The 16,169-nt window shown below is 35.8% G+C and overlaps 1 protein-coding gene across 1 annotated transcript in view; it reads right to left on the bottom strand.

Annotated features, from left to right (window-relative positions):
• The window catches only part of LOC149847617 (HAD-superfamily hydrolase, subfamily IG, 5'-nucleotidase), a 161,339-nt gene that overhangs the window by 119,360 nt on the left and 25,810 nt on the right, over nt 1-16,169 (bottom strand). The window contains exon 5 of the mRNA XM_090002159.1: nt 5,688-5,780. Within this exon, the coding sequence (XP_089858285.1) occupies nt 5,688-5,780 (93 nt within the window). The remainder of the gene's footprint in view (nt 1-5,687; nt 5,781-16,169) is intronic.

The following is a 16,169-nucleotide window of genomic DNA, read 5'->3' as shown; positions in this document are numbered from 1 at the left end:
CACAAAAACCAGTAGTTGAGACTCGATCATTGGGATTACCTCCCCAATCTGCATCAGTATAAGCAAGAAGATTCAAAGGGAAAGAGGAGGATAGAAATAGCCCTTTATTGATGGTATTCCGAATGTAGCGAATGATTCGGAGAACCGCACTCATATGCACGGTTGTAGGAGCATGCTGAAATTGACTGACTGAGTGAACCGCATGAGTGATATCTGGTCTGGTGATGGTTAAATATGTAAGAGACCCAATGAGTTGTCGGTACGGTGTAGGATCTTCCAGAAGAACCCCATCTTCTAACCGTAACTTGGCATTAATAACCTCGGGAGTCTCTACCTTCTTATCATCAGAAATCCCAGACTTAGAACATATATCTGCAGCAAGCTTCATCTGTGACAAAATATATCCTCTAGGAGAATATGCAACCTCAATTCCAAGAAAATATCTGAGAAAACCTAAATCAGACATATCAAAATTATCTTTTAACATATTTTTAACATTAATAATACTACTTTAATCATTTCCAGTGATAATCATATCATCAACATAAAGCAACAAAATTACGATACTAGAACCTGCATTTTTAACAAAAAGAGCAGTGTCAGTATAACAAGAATGAAATCCTAATTTTATCATGATATCACTAAAACGATCATACCAAGCCTTAGGAGCTTGTTTAAGACCATATAATGCCTTTAAAAGCCGAAGTGTTTGACCTTGCTTAATATTTATTCCGGGTGGTGGATCCATATAAACTTCTTCACTTAAACTTCCATTTAAAAAAGCATTTTTTACGTCAAGTTGATAAATAGGCCATTTTTTTGTTGATGCGACAGCTATTAAGGTTCTGACACTTGTCATACGAGCTACGGGGGCGAATGTTTCTTCGTAATCAATACCATATTCTTGGGAGTATCCCTTAGCAACCAATCTTGCTTTATATCGTTCCAACGAGCCATCGCTTTTAGTTTTAACTTTGAAGACCCAGCGACAACCAATAGGTTTTTTGTGTGAGGGTAGATCAACTACTTCCCAAGTATTGGCCTTTTTTAAAGCACTTAGTTCAACTTGCATTGCTTCAACCCAATGAGGTATAGATTTAGCTTGATTATAGTGGGTTGGTTCAAAATAAGAGTGTAGAGTTATCAAACATGCCCGATAGTTGGGAGTTAAAGAGTCATAGGAGACAAACCTATTTGGGGGTATTGATATTCTAGAAGAATGCCTAACTTGTGGTTCCTCAATGGATTCGGAAATTTGAGAGTATTTTTCGAGGGCACTAATAGGTTTTTCTTGATTTCTTCTTGAGTAAACATTTATATTGGCATTGCTATCATGAACATTTGTATTGGCATTATTATCATTTGAGAGTGTTATGTCAAGAGGGGATACCTCGTGAGTGTCATCTATGTTTTCAAGAGAATCTTCTTGTATGTCATCAATAAGATCATATAAGAATACATAATCAATTTCATTTGTCTCTTCTATTTTATCAAAACCGTTTTCGTCTTCGAGAAATGTTACATCTTTTGAAACATATAGTTTATCATTCTTAAAATCATAACATCTATACCCTTTTTGATTTTCACCATATCCAAAAAATACACATTCAATTGCTTTGGGAGATAACTTATCCCTTTTATGTAGTAGGACAAAACATTTGCAACCAAAAATACGAAGTCGATTAAAATCGGGTGAAAACTTAAAGAGTTTCTCATAGGGAGAAGCATTTTTTAACTTAGAAGAGGGCATTCTATTGATTAGATAGGTTGAGGTAAGAACGGCTTCCGCCCAAAAATTTTTTGGAATATTTCTAGACACAAGCAATGTTCTAACAGTTTCTATAATGTGCCTATGTTTCCTTTCTGCTAGGCCATTTTGTTGAGGAGTCCTAGGACATGACTTTTGATGACAAATGCCATTTTGGCTTAAATAGTTTTGGAATTCGTGAGATAAGTATTCACCACCGGAATCGGATCTTAAAATAGATATGTTACTTTGAAATTGATTTTGAACCTTTTTATGAAAATCTTTAAAGAAAGTAAATACTTCCGACTTATGACTAAGGAAATAAATCCAAACATACCGAGTAAAGTCATCAACAAACGTAACATAATATGAATAACCCCCTTTAGGCATAACCGGAGAAGGACCCCAAACATCCGAATGCACCAATTCAAAAGGCCTTGATGAGAAAAAAGATCTAGTTGGAAAAGGAATAGACTTCATTTTTCCAAAAATGCAATCTTTGCAATTAATTTCTTTTTCCTTACAAAATTTGTTTCCAAAAGGAAAGAGATACATTTTGGAATAACTTGGATGACCAAGTCTTTTATGCCAAGTTTCCATATTTTTTTCTTGGACATAAGAACAAAAAAAGTTTGTAGGGAGATCAAGATGGTCCATATAATAGAGGTCTCCCTTTCTATGGCCTTGCCCAATCCGCTTCCCGGACCGGAGATCCTGCACAAAGCAACCATTAGATGAGAAAGATATTTCACATCCATGGTCGGCAATTTGAGAAACCGAAAAAAGGTTTAAATTTAATTTGGGAACAATTCTTACTTTTGGAACACAAAAAATTTGAGAATCTTTAAAAGAGCCAATACTTGAAATTTTCAAAAAAGTTCCATCGGCCGTTGAGACACAAGAGTCCTTTGAATTGATGCAAACATCACTAAGTGCATTCTCATGAGGGGTCATATGAAAAGAAGCTCCGGAATCAAGGATCCAAGAATACGTACCGGGTGATGATGTCGAAGCAATGGCCGCACCCGATGTGGAGGAAGAAACTTTAAGCATTTGTTGGAGAGCCATAGATATTTGTCCAAGAGTTTCTTTAATGTCATTGTTTTTGCCTTCATCTTCTTTGGAGGTGGTTTCTTCAAGAGAGGCTACTTTAGGCTTGAAGGCTCCCATAAGCTTTGGACAAACGGGTCTAATGTGACCCGGCTCATTGCAATAATGACAAACAATCATTTTTCTTCCTCCATTGTAGTTCCCTTGTTTCCCAAAATGAGGAGGCTTATAGGTTCTAACATTGTTACCCGGTTTGGATACGGCAAGGACTTCATCAACATGCTTACTCATGCCAAGCCTTGTCTCCTCTTGAGTGATTTCGGCAATAGCATCCTCAATAGGAGGAAAAATAGATCTATGGAGAAGTGAGGATCTCACTTGCTCAAATTCGGGGCGTAGCCCAAAAAGAAATTGAAACAATCGCTCTTGTTCCATTTGTTTTTGTCTTAAATCAACATCTTCCATAGAAACCCACTTTGGCTCTAAAAGAGCCAATTCATCCCATAGTGGGTTAAGGGCACTATAGTAGTCTTGAATGCTAGAATCACCTTGCTTGGTGGTTCTAACTTTTTCTTGCAAGAAGTATGCTCTTGCAAGATCCTTTTGGGTATACATACCCCTCATAAAGGACCAAGCCTCATTGGCTCGACGAAATTTAGCTATATTAGCACATACCTTAAGCTCCACATTGTTCATAAACCACGCAAGGATTTTTGCGTGATTGCTTTCCCAATCTTCTACTTCCTTTTGATGATTTTCAATGGCCTTGAGACGAGCATCTCCCTCAAGAGCTTTTTCTTGATCTTCTTCCATTTTTGTGAGCATAAGCTTCGGTTCCGGAACGGTCCCCATGACATAACCCCAAAGCTTCTTCCCTTTGAGATTATTCTCCATTGCCGATGCCCACATCATATAGTTCTTTCCATTGAGTTTGAAAGAAAGATCAATCTTTGTCTCCATGATGTTGCCAAGAAGTGAGAAGATGTCCACCAAAATAAGAGATACACGAACCACACCTTTCCTTCAAGAATCGAGTGGCTCTGATACCATGTAATGAGATATTGCGGAAATATAAAGAGTGCATACAAGCACATGCAACAATGAATAAAAGAGAAAATATCACAAGTCCACGAAGGGACAATACAAGCACAAGCCTTTAAGAAGGCAACAATATACAAAGCCTCTTATTGAAAAGAGAGAGGAGCTCTCCAAGATGAAAATACACAAGGGGATCACCCCTATTTATACAAGAGAAGGAGGAGGAAAAAGGAGGGCCAAAGGGCCTCAAAAGGAGAGCCAAAAGGGGGCTCCCATAGAGTCGTTGGGAGCCCCCAACGGTCACATTTGTGACCGTTGGGGGCTCCAACGACTTCTATGTTGGAGCCCCTTTTGGTCCTCAAAAATAATAAAAAGAAAAATAAAAAAAATAAATAATAAAAATTACATTTGATCAAAAAAGGAAAAAATAGTTGTTTTCTAAAACAACTGTGAAATTACAAAAATACCCCTATCGGGTATTGATGTAATAAACAGAATATATATATATATATATATATATATATATATATATATATATATATATATATATATATATATATATATATATATATATATATATATATATATATATATATATATATGTATATATATATAATAGGTACATTTTAACATAACCTTCAGCATCTCTTTATCTAAAAAAATATGCCTTATGAATCACCCAATTGAAGAGTGGCTGATTATGATTTTATGAGAATCTTTGGTTGTCAATGCTATGTTCATGTTAATAGTATGAATTTTTTTCTACTTCTTTATGCCCAGAGTACCTAATATTGCTCAGCTGGTCCACTGTTATTATTATGAAGCCTTATTTCCTCACAAACCTGATTTTTTACAGATTTGCCATCACATATAGCGTGGAAATAGGAAACTTTCACATATTACAAACCTGCCACCAAACAGTGGCATCTATGTCATACGGATACTCCATTTTGACTACCGTTCTGTATCCCCTTGTATATTAGTTACATTGAAAAAATCATAAAATGGCCGTATCCCCGTATCTTCAGCCATATCCATGTGACATAGAGTGGTGTCAAACCCAAAAAAAATAATAACAGAAAATTACAAATCTGCTTCACATAAACAACACCATGGCAAACTCTACAAATTTATAAAATATAATTACATTAAAACATCCAAAACAGTTGCTAAATATACAAAAATTCAAAAAATAGTTATAAGTTCATCCAAAAGCTACAATGGTCTTCAACAAAGCTCACATTTAACAAGTAATCTTGATGGTTGCAATAGCTGCCACATGTTCTCTAGATAGATTGCTTTGACAATGTTGTGTCTTTCTTGATAAACGTTTTCAAGGTCAAATGTAGCTTGTGCACAATATGACTTGACTCAATGACATGAGCAAATCATAAAACCTTTTGCTTAATAATAAAACAAAGTAAGGAAAGAATCCACTTAAGGATTAACAATATAAATAAATAGAACCAACAAAATTAGGTTATAAAGAAAAGTCAGCCTTGCAGATGGCATAGAACTTCTAACAATCTACTTATGACTAGTATTATAAGTTTGCTTATTTCAAATCTCCAACAGTGGTGAGACATTAATTCCACAATAGCATAATTATTCATTGATGATAGTCATCATTCACCAAAAAATACACTATTACAATTGGGAAACACAATAAGATAAACAAGGAGATTAACAGTGATTCCTGATGTCCCATGAGAGATGTTTTCAAGGAAAATGATTTTCAATAGGTATTATCCAAGAGTGAAGGATAAAACATTGAAAGCTTAATTTCCAATACAAGAAACGATAAAACATTTGTTATACAAACTCCTGCTAAAAGATCTCAATCAGTTCTTACTTTGCAGGGTCTTTTGCAACCATTTGCTTCAAAGTTCCATCACGATGACACAAATCAACAGCAGCTCGAACATCTTTATATATTCTGCAGTAACTGCAAAAATAGACATGACAGCAGTTTACGAAAAGTACCATAACGACGATACAAATCAACAGCAGCTCGAACATCTTTATAAATTCTACAGTAAATGCAAAATTAAACGAGAGATCAGTTCACAAATAATTAAACATGCCAGAAATGCAAATCAAAAGGAGCCAAGAGAGAAGACCAAAAAATCATGTATTTTGTCCTCGCTATGATGGCAGCACAAATATGTTCACAGTTAATTCTTAACAACTCAAATGTAACCTGTTTACACTTACAAAGATTTCTAGAAATCAAAAGGACACAACAGAGAATATTTAAAGAAACACAAAAGAAAGCACGTAGTTTTCTCTTCATTATGATAATGGCAGAAATATGTTCAAGAGTTACTTAACAAATCAAACAACTAACCTGCTTACTCTTAAAAGGATTTCATTAAAAATCTATTGACACTACAGAATGACTAGTAATAGACTTTTTCAACTGCAATAGCTTACTTCAAATGGCTGGCAAACCAAAATATCTCAAGGCCTCTCTTTTAACTGACTCAATAGAAATATCAGGGGTTGCCACAAAATCAAAAAAGGTATTGTACTTGAAGGTCCTAGTGTATGAAGACAAATATTTTATGTCTTAAAAAATATGAATGTCCTCCACTTCAGCATGATTATCGACAAAAATAAATTGTACAAGTTAACAAAGATTGCCATATATTTTGATTCTCAGCTGACGGATCACAGTTTTCCTTGATGGTAAATAAAACAACCAACTGCATGCACATATGCATGTTAAGATATATATATATATATAAACTGGAATACTCATCAAGGGTATTCCAGTCATTTCACTATGTAATAGGTGTAAGCCCATTAGGGCCTGACTGTGTATGTATTTTCTTTTTAATTCTTTTTTTTCTGTTTTTCTTTTTGGTGTATGCTGACTGGGCAGCTCCAACTAGCTGTTGGGCTGCTCCCTTTATGCCCGTTTGTATTATAAATAGGGCCTTTGAGCCCATGTATTTTTGAATGCTTCTAGAGAGCATTTTCAAGCAATACAAGAATACATTGACTTGTGTGGGTGGTGTGACTTGATCAATCAAGTGTTTTTCTTGATTGGTTGTGTTCTTGCAAGTCCATAAGTGACGTTTATTTGTATTTATTCTATTTCATTACATGGTATCAGAGCTTTGTGAAATGAAATGGGGATCTTCGAAACACGTGCTTTGATTAACAAGAGCAAGTGTCAAGAATGACACTAAAGCATAACCCTTAAAAAGGGTATAACTGGAAACAAAATAAAAATAAAAATGTATTCTTTATTGATATGAAAAACCAATTGCTTAAGAAGCATTGGGGTTAAATACAAGAGGGGCTGCACCCCCTTTATATACACAGCTGAAAGAGGACTCAATAGAGCTGTTGGGCACAGTCCAACAGCTCTATTTAGAGCTGTTGGAATGTGTCAGTCTGTGTCAGTCCAACAGCTCTATTGCTAGTCAAGTCTGGACAGGACTTGACTAGCAACAGTCATTCTAGTTCAAACTGAACTAGATGACATAAAGACAAAAAATAAAAATAAAGGAAAAAAAATACAGAAAAGAAAGAAATTAAAAATGTATTTATATATATATAATAATATAATATTATTATATATACATATATGTACAGTTTTACATTTTAACACTCCCCCTCAAACTTACGGTACAATGAGCGAAAGTTTGTCTAAGAGAAAGTGAAATCGGGGAGCAGCGAGAGGCTTTGTAAAGAAGTCTGCTAACTGATATTCTAAAGTGACATATGGCAGATCAATTATCCCGTGTAGATATTCGTCTCTGACGTAGTGACAATCCATTTCGATGTGTTTGGTGCGTTCGTGGAATGTTCTGTTACTGGCAATGTAGATCGCACTTTTGTTGTCACAACACATTTGTGAAGCCTTTGTTGCTTCAACTCCCATGTCAGCAAGCAGTCGTCGGAGCCAAACTACTTTCATGGTCGTGGTTGCCATGGCTCTGTATTCAGCTTCGGTGGATGAGAGAGATACCTTCTGCTGCTTTTTACACCTCCACGAGATTAATGATTCCCCTAAAAAGACACAAAAGCCAGTGGTTGAGTGTCTGTTATTGGGATCACCTCCCCAATCAGCATCAGTATATGCAATTAAATCAAGAGAAGAGGAGGAAGATAAGAAAAGTCCTCGTGAAAGAGAGGACTTGATGTATCTGATAATACGCATGACTGCTCCCATATGAACAGAAGTAGGAGCATGTTGAAATTGACTTGCTGTATGAATAGCATGTGCTATATCTGGTCTGGTAATGGATAGATAGGAAAGTGCCCCGACAAGCTGTCTGTAAGGAGTAGGGTCTGCAAGAAGTTCTCTATCATCAATCTTCATTTTAACATTAACAACTTCTGGAGTGTCAACTTTCTTATCATCAGTAATACCAGACCTGAAAACAATATCAAAAGCAAATTTAGTCTGAGATAATAAATATCCTCTAGGAGAATAAGCAACTTCAATGCCTAAAAAATATCTCAACAAGCCCAAATCAGTCATTTCAAAATGAGATTTAAGAAGTGTTTTGATTGTTTCAACTCCCTGTTTATCGCTTCCGGTGATGATCATATCATCCACATAGAGAAGAAGCACAATGATCCCTGCATCAGAATTCTTAATAAACAAAGCAGTGTCAGTTAAACAAAATTGAAAACCAATATCAATCATAACACGACTAAACCTATCATACCAAGCTTTTGGTGTTTGTTTAAGTCCATAAAGAGTTTTTTCTAAGCAAAGGACTTTACCCTTAGGAATACTTAGACCAGGAGGGGGTTCCATATATACTTCTTCAACTAGCTTTCCATTTAAAAAAGCATTTTTGACATCCATTTGAAAAATAGACCATTTTTTGATAGAAGCTAAGGCAATTAAGGTTCGGACAGTAGTCATACGAGCCACCGGAGCAAAGGTTTCTTCATAATCAATCCCATATTCTTGGGCATAACCTTTGGCTACTAAACGGGCTTTATATCTTTCAAGAGTACCATCACTCTTGGTTTTAATTTTATAAACCCATCGACATCCTATAGTTTTCTTCCCTGGAGGAAGATCTTGAATATTCCATGTAGAAGCCTTTTCAAGTGCATCTAATTCAGCTTTCATGGCTTCTATCCATTTGATATCATTTTTTGCTTGAAAATATGTGGATGGTTCTTCATATGAGTGAATTAATGCAATAACTGCCCTATATGTGGGTGAGAAAGACTCGTATGATACAAACTTTCCTGGAGGCCTCGAGATTCGGGATGATTGTCTAGTTGGAATGTTAGAATATTTCTCAAGTGCACATGGAGGATTAGACTCTTGTCGCCTGGAATATTGAATACTAGTATCTCTATGAATTTATTCATTTTCAACATTAAGATCAATAATTCTTTGATCATCATCAAAGTTACAGTCAATGTCATATTCATCAGATGTTGATGTTAGATCTAGCAAAAAGGAGTACTCAGTGACGTCTTTTAATTTTCTAAAATCAAAGAAGCTCTCCTTTTCAAGAAAGGAAACATTTCTAGACACATATAGTTTATTATTTTTAAAGTCAAAATATCTATAACCTTTCTGGTTTTCAGCATATCCTAAAAAGGCACAAGGAATCGCACGAGGGGAAAGTTTATCATTTTTGTCAATAAATATGAAACATTTGCACCCAAATATTCTTAGTCTAGAGTAGTCTGGAGAAATGTTCATAAGTTTTTCAATGGGAGTGATATTTTGTAACGAAGAAGATGGCATCCTATTAATGAGATAGGTGGCAGTTAAGGCAGCTTCTGCCCAAAAGTCTTTCGGGACAAGTGGTTTCTATAATATGGCGATGTTTTCGTTCTGCCAGTCCATTTTGTTGAGGTGTATAAGGACAAGATCTTTGATGTGTGATGCCATGCAATTTAAGATAATTTTGAAAATCTGTGGATAAAAACTCTCCCCCTGAATCTGTGCGAAAAATAGTAATATCATTTTGAAACTTGTTTTTAACCATATTATGAAAAGTTTGAAAGTATGAAAATACTTCAGACTTATGTTTGAGAAAGTACATCCACGTATGTCGGGAGAAATCATCGACAAAAATAACATAGTAAACAAATCCTCCTTTAGAAATTACTGGTGCAGGACCCCAAACATCCGAGTGTATTAATTCAAGTGGTCTTGAAGAGAAAAAGGTTCTGTTCTGAAATGGTAATCTTTTCATTTTGCCGAGAATACAATCTTTACAATCAAATGATTCAGAGTTACAAAATTTCCCTAGATTTGGAAAATGTTGGATTTTGGCTATATGTGGGTGATCAAGTCTCTTATGCCACAGTTCCAACTCTAATTTTTGAATATTATAACAAAAAACTTTCTTCGGCATTTCCAAAAAATCCATGTAATAGAGTCCTCCTTCTCTATGGCCTTCCCCAATCAGCTTGCCTGACTGGCGATCCTGTACCCAACAACCATGAGAAGAAAAAGAAATATTACACCCATAATCAGAAATTTGAGATACAGATAAAAGATTTAAATTTAATTTGGGAACATGTCTAATTTCTGGAATAAAAATTTTTTTTGTTTTATAAATTTTTTCAAAATTTCCTATTCCTTCTATTTCAAGAGAAGTCCCATCAGCAGTAAAGACCTTTGACACACTTGTTTTATTTTTAACACATTTGGATAGACTTTGATTATTTGGGGTCATATCAAAAGATGCACCAGAGTCAAGAAGCCAAGAAATTTTACCTAAATCAGAAAAAGATGAGGCTGCTGCGCCGGTTGAAGCTTCAGATGAGGAAGAGGCACCTTTGATGAGAGGCTGAAGAATCTCCATTAGTTGGGCCAGGGAAACTGGTGCATCCTGATCTTTAGGCTCCGATCCAGCAATTGCAGCTCTTTTTTCTCTCAGCTCCTTAAGTTTGGGACATTGTGGCCTGTAGTGTCCCGGTTCATGACAGTGATAACAAATAACTTTCTTCTTATCATAGTCACCATTTTGTCGGTTAAAGTGAGGAGGCCTATATGATCGAACATGATTCCCTGGTCTAGACACGGCTAAAACGGAATCATCTTCAATTTTTAAAGAACCTTTCCGGAGACGATTTTCTTCCATTGTTAACTCTTCAATAGTTTCAACAATAGAAGGAATTTTTCCCCGGTGAAGTAGGGCCGATTTAGTGGTTTCAAATTCCGGCCTTAATCCAGTGATAAACTGGTAAAAATGTTCAGCATCGAGTTGTTTCTGACGAAGCTCGATGTCTTCGGCACAATGCCACTTTGGTTCTAAAAGGGAAAGTTCTTCCCAAAGTTCGGACAACCCATTGTAATATTCACGAATAGTTTTGTCTCCTTGTGTCATCATTCGAACTTTTTCTTGGAGGTTGCACACGTGTGCAATATCTTTAAGGGAATACATATTCTTAAGGTATTCCCATGCCTTATCGGCATGATCAAATTTGGCAAGACTTGAGCATTTTTTAATGTCAACGCTATTGATAAGCCATGACATTATCTTCGCATGAGATATTCTCCATTCTTTCCATTTCTTCTCGTATGAGGCAATAGCCTTGATTTTCTCTTCTTCCGATAGAGGGGCCTCTTTATCTCCCTCCTTTTTAGTAAGAGATAGCTTAGGTTCCGAATCGGAACCATCCACAATCCCCCATAAGCCTTTTCCCCATATATGGTGCTTCATGATTGAAGCCCATGTTACATAGTTCGTATCGCTTAGTTTCATAGGCATGATGGTGACTTTATCATTGTCATCCATCGATTACAAGGAGAGAAAGAATAGGGATAGGATAGAAAGAAGAAGGAAAATGAGAAAGAAAGAAAAAAAAACAATACAACAAGATGTGAAATCTTCTCCAATGAAGTGATAAAACACTTCTCTTCAAGTGGCGAACACTTTTGCAAACGGGCACGGAAACCGAGTCAGCTTTTCCTCAAGATTTAGTACTTCCGCGGCTCTGATACCATGAAATGAAATGGGGATCTTCGAAACACGTGCTTTGATTAACAAGAGCAAGTGTCAAGAATGACACTAAAGCATAACCCTTAAAAAGGGTATAACTGGAAACAAAATAAAAATAAAAATGTATTCTTTATTGATATGAAAAACCAATTGCTTAAGAAGCATTGGGGTTAAATACAAGAGGGGTTGCACCCCTTTATATACACAGCTGAAAGAGGACTCAATAGAGCTGTTGGGCACAGTCCAACAGCTCTATTTAGAGTTGTTGGAATGTGTCAGTCCAACAGCTCTATTAAGAGCTGTTGGACTGTGTCAGTCCAACAGCTCTATTGCTAGTCAAGTCTGGACAGGACTTGACTAGCAACAGTCATTCTAGTTCAAACTGAACTAGATGACATAAAGACAAAAAATAAAAATAAAAGAAAAAAAATACAGAAAAGAAAGAAATTAAAAATGTATTTATATATATATATAATAATATAATATTATTATATATACATATATGTACAGTTTTACATTTTAACACTTTGGTGCGCTTGAGGTGTTATTCATTCGGAAAGACCAAGAGGAGGATTGTGAGCTTGGTGGAGCATCGGTTCGTGGATCATTGCATTGGAAAGCGCACTATCGAAGAGCTCCTCAACAAATCTTGTGTTCTCTCTCACTCTCATTATTGTAAAACATGGAGAATGAAAGAGAAATGATCATCTCCATTCCCGTGCGACTCAATGATACGAACTATGTGATGTGGGTATCCATAGTGAAACACAAAATATGGGAAAAAAGGTCTATGGAGTTTGGTTGATGGTATCGAAAGAAGGCTTAAACTCATTCTTACCAAAATGGAAAGGAAGTAGCTCTTCAAGGAAAAGAGATGTTTAAGGCCGTCACCGAATATGAAAAAAAATAGAAAGAGTGGAGGATGGGTCATTCCAAGATAATTGAATGGCTCATCAACAGTGTTGACATCAACAAGTGTTCTAGCTTAGCGAAATTTGACTTCGCTAGTGATGTATGAAAATATCTTAAAGATATATATAGTCTCAAGGATATTGCTCACATATGCAATGTGCAAAACAAAGTCAGAACTATAACCCAAGGAGAGATGAATATTAGGGAATATTACAATGACCTCTCTCTTCTTTGGGATGAATTGACTCTTCTAGAGCCAAAATAGCATTTGTTAAATTATGTACATAATCATATAATGTAATATATATATTTTATATATAAGGTAATACATATACATATATTAAAATATATGTATATGTATCTACTTATTATATATATATAAAATATATATTTCTATTTGTTTAGCCGTAGGGGTAGTTTAGTCTTTTCCTCTGTTTTACGCACATTCACATTATGAATGCGATTGTAAATTTATTTTTCTTTTTCTTTTTTTTTTCTTTTTTTATTTCTTTTATTTCTTTTATGTAAAGTACCAAAAGGTACCTTGGGGGCCCACTAACATAGACGTTGGGCCCTCTCCAACGGTCACATTTGTGACCGTTGGAGGAGCTCCAACGTCTATGAGTGGAGCCCCTCCAAGGCCCCCTTTGTGTTGTTATAAATAGGGGTTCTCCCCTTTGTATTTCTCCATGGCTTTGAGTCAAAGCCCAAGTGCTCAATAAATTGATTTCATTATTTTTATGCCTTTGCGCATTTGTGAGTTATTTGTGAGTTGTGCTTTTGTGCACAAGTGTTCTAAAGTGTTCTTATTGTGCATTCGTGCCGGGTTTATTATCAACAATATTAAGGTCTTGATCTTAGTATCTTGTTGGAGATACTTTTACATGGTATCAAAGCCTCGTTGAAGGAGGAGGATCGTGCATGTCATCACTTGTGAAGTACCTCGAAATTCGTGCCCTCAAGTTAGTGAAGTTTTGGAGTAAATCATCTACTTCGGGCAATATTTTAGAAGCAACTTTTGTCAAGAAAAGTTTGAAAATCCTTTAAGGTACGCATTATTTTCTATCATCTTTCCTCTCTAATGGGTGAAAGAGATTCTCACTTCTCCCTTGGGTTTAAGCTTAGTGGTTCGAACTACCATGTTTGGGCCGGCAATATGGAAGCCCATATCAAATGGAAGGGCCTTTGGGGATACGTTCAAGGTTCCATATAGGAACCCGAACCCAAACTTTCTATCATAGAGAAAGGGGATATTAAGATTCTTGAAGGTGAAGATAGACAAAAGGCCCTAGAAGAATATTCAAAAAGGCATGATGAGTGGGAAATGAAGAACTTCAAAATATTGTCTTGGATTTTTTCATCCGTTGAAACCAAGATCAATGCCAACATCATTAAGTTTAAAAGGGCCTCCGAAGATTGGTTGTACCATGAAAAAATGTATACTTCAAGGGACTTATCTCACAAATATTATCTCCAAAAGAAAGCTTTGACTCTTCAACAAAACGATTTGTCTATTCGAGAATACTTTGCCGAACTATCATCTATTTGGGACGAGCTTGCTATGCTCGAACCAAAATGGAGCGGAGAAGCTATTGAATTAAGACACAAACAACTAGAGGAAGATCGACTCTTCAACTTTCTAAATGGTCTTAGACCCGAATTTGAGCAAATTCGGTCCTCTCTTCTATCCGCTTTCACATCTCCCTCTATTGAAGATGTTATCACCAAGCTAAGTGGTGAGGAAACACAAATGGGGATTAGTAAAAATAACCCAAGTATCCTTGCTACACCCTCTCAAAGTGATTATGAAGTGGTTAATGTTGTGTCAAGACCCGGAAATAATTTTAAGACCTACAAACCACCCCATTTCAAAAATCAAGGGCAAGGAGGAAATGATCGATATGGCAAGAGAGACTATAGCAAATTAACTTGTCATTTTTGTAAAGAACCGGGACATATCAAACCCAATTGTCCCAAATGAAAGAAATTTTTTGCCGCGGCTTTAGCATCCCAATCGGAGGAACGGCCTTCAACTTCAAATGAACCTCTTTCGCTTCATCAAATTATGGATGCTCTTCAACCTCTTCTCAAAGGAGGCATTTCTGGAGCCGCTATGTCATCCTCTTCCTCTCTTGGTAAGACATCTTGGTTACTTGATTCCGGTGCTTCGTTTCATATGACTCCAAGCCATTGTTTTCCTTCTGATTATTCTAAAAATTGTCTTCCATCTTTTGTCTCAACGGCGGATGGAACCCCTCTTGAAATTAAAGGAATAGGCAATTTTGAAAAACAAGACTTCTTTATCCCAAAAATTCGTCTTATACCAAAACTAAACTTAAATTTACTTTTTGTTTCTCAACTCTCGAACTGTGGTTGTGATATAAAATTCTCTTCTAATAAATGTTGGATACAGGATCACCAGTACGGGAAATTGATTGGGGAAGGCTCTAGGAGAGGAGACCTCTACTATGTTGATTTTCTTAAAATTCCCAAGAATCAATTTTGTAATGTTGCTCAAAACAAAGATATTCATGTATGGCATAAGAGATTGGGTCATCCCAACATTGTTAAAATCTCTTATTTGCCTTTTATTAAGCATCTTTGTAATGAAAATTTTGTTTGTAATGAATATATTCTTGGAAAAATGAGAAGTCTTCCTTTTCCTCAAAGATCCATGTTTACAACAAAACCTTTTGAAATTGTTCACTCTGATGTATGGGGTCCGGCTCCAGTGATATCTAAGGGAGGTTTCTCATACTATATTATTTTTGTGGACGATTTCACTAGGTTTAGTTGGATATATTTTCTTAAACATAAACATGAAGTTTTCTCAACTTTTAAAACATTTCATATGATGGTTTTAAATCAATTCAATGGAAATTTAAAAATTCTTAGAACTGATTCGGGTGGCGAGTATCTTTCCAATGAATTCAAAAATTATCTTGAAAACTATGGAATTTTCCATCAAAAGTCTTGTCCTAAAACCCCCCAACAAAATGGGTTGGCGAAACGAAAACATATGCACATTATTGAAACAACACGAGCTTTGCTCATTTCACAAAATATTCCGAAAAAACTTTGGGCTGAGGCAGCCCTTATATCTGTCTATCTCACAAGATTTCCCCATTTGAAAAATTATACGAAAAAAAACCTGATTACAGCAGGTTAAGGGTTTTTGGATGTAAATGTTTTGTCCTTACTGATAAAAATGACAAACTCTCCCCTAAGGCCATTCCTTGTGCCTTTCTTGGTTATTCTGAAACTCAAAAAGGTTTTCGCTGTTATGATATTAAAAGTGATAAACTATATGTTTTCAGAAATGTAAGCTTCTTGGAAAATATTAGTGGTTTCGAAAAACTTGAAACTAATGACGAGAATATAGACTATTCTTTTTTGTTTGATTTATTGACTGAAGATGATGATACTAGTGATGATGAAAATGACTTAAGTAATAGTGAAACCCATTCCGAGTCCTCAAC

This window comes from Nuphar pumila, chromosome 1 (genome assembly GCF_984573655.1).
Source record: "Nuphar pumila chromosome 1, dmNupPumi1.hap1.1, whole genome shotgun sequence".
Classification (NCBI taxonomy): Eukaryota; Viridiplantae; Streptophyta; class Magnoliopsida; order Nymphaeales; family Nymphaeaceae; genus Nuphar; species Nuphar pumila.
Note: the sequence above shows the minus strand (reverse complement) of the source record. Positions and strands in the feature narration are given on the sequence as shown.